Genomic DNA, 3,959 nt, shown 5'->3' on the forward strand with positions numbered 1-3,959 from the left:
CCAGTCTACACAATGACCTACATGGTATCTTGTCAAATGCCCTTTGGAAACAAACAGAACAGATGCTTTTTGCCTGAGAACAAAAACGTTTGAAGGATGGGGCAGTCACTCTTATTCTCATTTTAGTATCTTTTGTTGAGCATCAATACAATAAAATACATACCATCACACATTTGGATGGATGATACAGGGAAACATTAAGACCAATTAACTGTTGGGTGATCACATTTTTTGTTCAAAAACATCACTGAATACTGCATCACATTATTTATTACCAACACCATTTGCCTAAATTTCATCAGCCTAGACCTTCTTCAGGAAAAATAAGTTTTTACAATACTTAATTAGAAGATACTAGTTTCAAACAGTGACAAAGAATTACGCCTTTTCAATACAAAAATTGAAGATTTAATAAACATTTTAATTACACAAATAAACATTTTTTAGACAACTTTTGTTCGACACAAACTAAGATATTACTAGCTTTTTTTTAAATTTCATGGTTAAATTAAATATTTACTTATTTTACTTGCTGGACAATTCATTTGAAAGCAATTCCAGAATTCAGCAGATACAATAAATTTTTCCAACATCTTGAGCAGGTCGACTTATTTAGAGAAGTCAATAATAATGTCTGCAAAAGAACCAAAATTAGACTATAAGAAAAGTTTCAAGATATTTTAACTAAATCAATGTATCATCTAAAAATACTCAGAAGATCATGCAGCAGCTGTGGAGAGACAAAAACGATGTGAAATTCCAACTCCCTGACCACCTGAAACATTTACTCTGGGTGGAGCGTTACAGTTACATCAGTTGGCCGGTCCTTCAGTTGGTGGATTTATGACAACCCTGCTGTGGCCATTTCAGAAAGCTTAATTATTATTCAATCCTATTCAAACATCCAGTTTGGTTTTGATGGGCTTCCGGGTTGCATGAAGGGCAATTTCCTTTCACACTCGTGATACAGGGCAGATGTCCTGCTTGTGGCCAGAGGCCATCAGGTTTCTTGCTTGCCATCAGCCCTTTGATCAATCCCACCATTGAATTAAGGCAAAGGGTGGGGGAATGCAGCGAAGAGTGAACTGGGAAGGTGGCAGGCCATCAGTCTACTTTCTGATATCAAAGTAGTGAAAAGATCAGTGCTATCGAGTGGTATTTACACTGCAATAATCTGCTCACTGACACTCAATTTGGTTCTACAGTGCCACAAAGCTCCTGACCTCCTCACAGCCATGGTCAAATCATGGACAAAACAGTTGAAATCCGCAGAGGAGGCATGTGTGACCATCCCAAACAATACAAAAACTTTTGACCAAGGGTAACATTAAAGCAAGAGAGTGTTCCATGGTAGTAATATAGTTGGATAGTTATCCAGAGACCCATACTAACATCTCGAGGATGTGGGTTCAAATCCGGCCATCATTGACAGTGAAATCTGAATTCAGTTAAGAAAAATATGAAATTAAAAAGCTAACCTAATGCCAACCATGTTACGTTCATCTGTTGTTGTAGTAAAAATCCATTTATTTCATTCATGTCCTTCAAGGAAAATTGATGTTTACCTGGTATGACGAACATGTGATTCTAGATCCACAGCAATGTAGTTGACTCTTAACTGCCCTCTGAAACGGCCTAGAGAACCAATCACTTTAAGATTACCTAGGGATGAGCAATACATTCCAGTCTTGCTGACCATGACCCACATCCCATACATGATTCAAACATAAAGGACCCTTGGCAAAATTGAGGTTATGGCAACGGAGGGAAAACCATGCACTGATTGCAGTCATACCCAATACAAAGGATGCTGACTGCAGATGTTGAGGGATCACCTCAGTCCCAGGACATCACTGCACGAGATTGTCAGAGTATTGTCCTTGGCCCAACTATCTTCAGCTCCACTCCACTGCGTAGAACTTGAAAGAATAACAGCCCTCAGGTGAAAACCCTGCTCATCACCATGTCAAAATGTTAATTTTACATTGTATGCCATAGATTCCCCAAATCAAGCTTATTCAAAATCTTACATTTCAATAAGATAATTTTTCAGTCTTCTAAACTATTATGACTCCAACTTTTACAACTTCTCTCAGATGGCAACTCCTTCATCTCAGGAAACTGAGGGAAGCTTTTCTGAATTGCCTTAATACAAGTATACCTACCCTTATTTAAAGGAGACCAATATACAGCACTTTAGTGATTGTCTCACAATGCCTTGAAAAATTGTAGAAAGAATTCTGTACTTTTTTAGCCCATTGTTTTTGCAATAAAGGACAACATTTCATTCACCTTCCTAATTAATGATGCACCTATGTGTTAAACTGTCACGATTCACGCTGGAGGACTCGACTGCAGCATTATGAGACCTCTCTCCACTAAAATAATATTCTGCATTTTAATTCTTCCCATTAGAGTAGAGAATCTCATTTTCCCCATATTATGCTCCAACTAATAAAATTTATGTATACACAACCCATCTGCAGACATCTGAAAATTCATACCATTCTCTGCCCAATTTGTTACTTATATTTGTATCATCCAATAGTTTAGCTACTTGATCCCCTAAGCCAATTCACCAATGTGGATTCTAAACAGTTGGCGCACTGACCTCTACATCGCCGAGGCCAGACGCCAACTCTCCGACACCTCCTCCTACCGCCCCCTTGATCATGACCCCACCCCCGAGCACCAAACCATCATCTCCCAAACCATCCACAACCTCATCACCTCAGGTGACCTCCCACCCACTGCCTCCAACCTCATTGTTGCCCAACTTCGCACCGCCCGCTTCTATCTCCTTCCCAAAATCCACAAACATGAATGCCCTGGTCGACCCATTGTCTCCGCCTGCTCCTGCCCCACCGAACTTATCTCCAACTATCTGGACTCCATTTTCTCCCCCTTGGTCCAGGAACTCCCCATCTACGTCCGTGACACCACCCACGCCCTCCACCTCCTCCAGAACTTCCAATTCCCCGGTCCCCAACACCTCATCTTTACCCTGGACGTCCAGTCCCTATACACCTGCATTCCCCATACAGATGGCCTAAAGGCCCTCAGCTTCTTCCTGTCCCGCAGGTCCGACCAGTCCCCCTCCACTGACACCCTCATCCGCTTAGCCAAACTCGTCCTCACCCTCAACAGCTTCTCTTTCAATTCCTCCCACTTCCTACAGACAAAGGGGGTGGCCATGGGTACCCGCATGGGCCCAAGCTACGCCTGTCTCTTTGTAGGATACGTGGAACAATCCCTCTTCTGTACCTACACTGGCCCTAAACCCCAACTCTTCCTCCGTTACATTGATGACTGTATCGGCGCCGCCTCGTGCTCCCACAAGGAGCTCGAACAGTTCATCCACTTCACCAACACCTTAAGTTCACTGGACCATCTCTGATACCTCTCTGTCTCCGTCTCAGGCAACCACCGAGAAGCCGATATCCATTTCAAGCCCACCGACTCCCACAGCTACCTAGAATACACCTCCTCCCACCCACCTTCCTGCAAAAAAGCTATCCCCTATTCCCAATTCCTTCGCCTCCGCCGCATCTGCTCCCAGGATGAGGCATTCCACTCCCGTACATCTCAGATGTCCTTGTTTTTCAAGGACTGCAACTTCCCCCCCCTCAGTGGTCAAGAACGCCCTCAACCGTGTCTCCCACATTTCCCGCAACTAATCCCTCACATCCCGTCCCCGCAATAACAACCAAGAAAGAATCCCCCTCGTCCTCATGTACCACCCCACCAACTTCCGGATCCAACGCATAATCCTCCGACACTTCCGCCATCTGCAATCCGACCCCACCACCAAAGAAATCTTTCCCTCCCCACCCTTATCTGCTTTCCGGAGGGACCACTGTCTCCATGACTCCCTTGTCCGCTCCACACTCCCCTCCAGCCCCACCACACCCAGCACTTTTCCCTGCAACCGCAGGAAGTGCTACACCTGCCCCCATACC

At 44.0% G+C, this 3,959-nt stretch overlaps 1 protein-coding gene across 1 annotated transcript in view; it reads right to left on the reverse strand.

Moving 5' to 3' along the window:
- Positions 1–488: 488 nt before the first annotated feature.
- LOC125484556 overlaps positions 489–3,959 on the reverse strand; it is a 71,284-nt gene continuing 67,813 nt past the window's right edge. Inside the window, exon 16 of the mRNA XM_048603835.1 lies at positions 489–634. Coding sequence (XP_048459792.1) covers positions 609–634 — 26 coding nt within the window. The 3' untranslated portion in view covers positions 489–608. The remainder of the gene's footprint in view (positions 635–3,959) is intronic.

Source organism: Rhincodon typus, chromosome 12, assembly GCF_021869965.1.
Source record: "Rhincodon typus isolate 14 chromosome 12, sRhiTyp1.1, whole genome shotgun sequence".
Taxonomy (NCBI): domain Eukaryota; kingdom Metazoa; phylum Chordata; class Chondrichthyes; order Orectolobiformes; family Rhincodontidae; genus Rhincodon; species Rhincodon typus.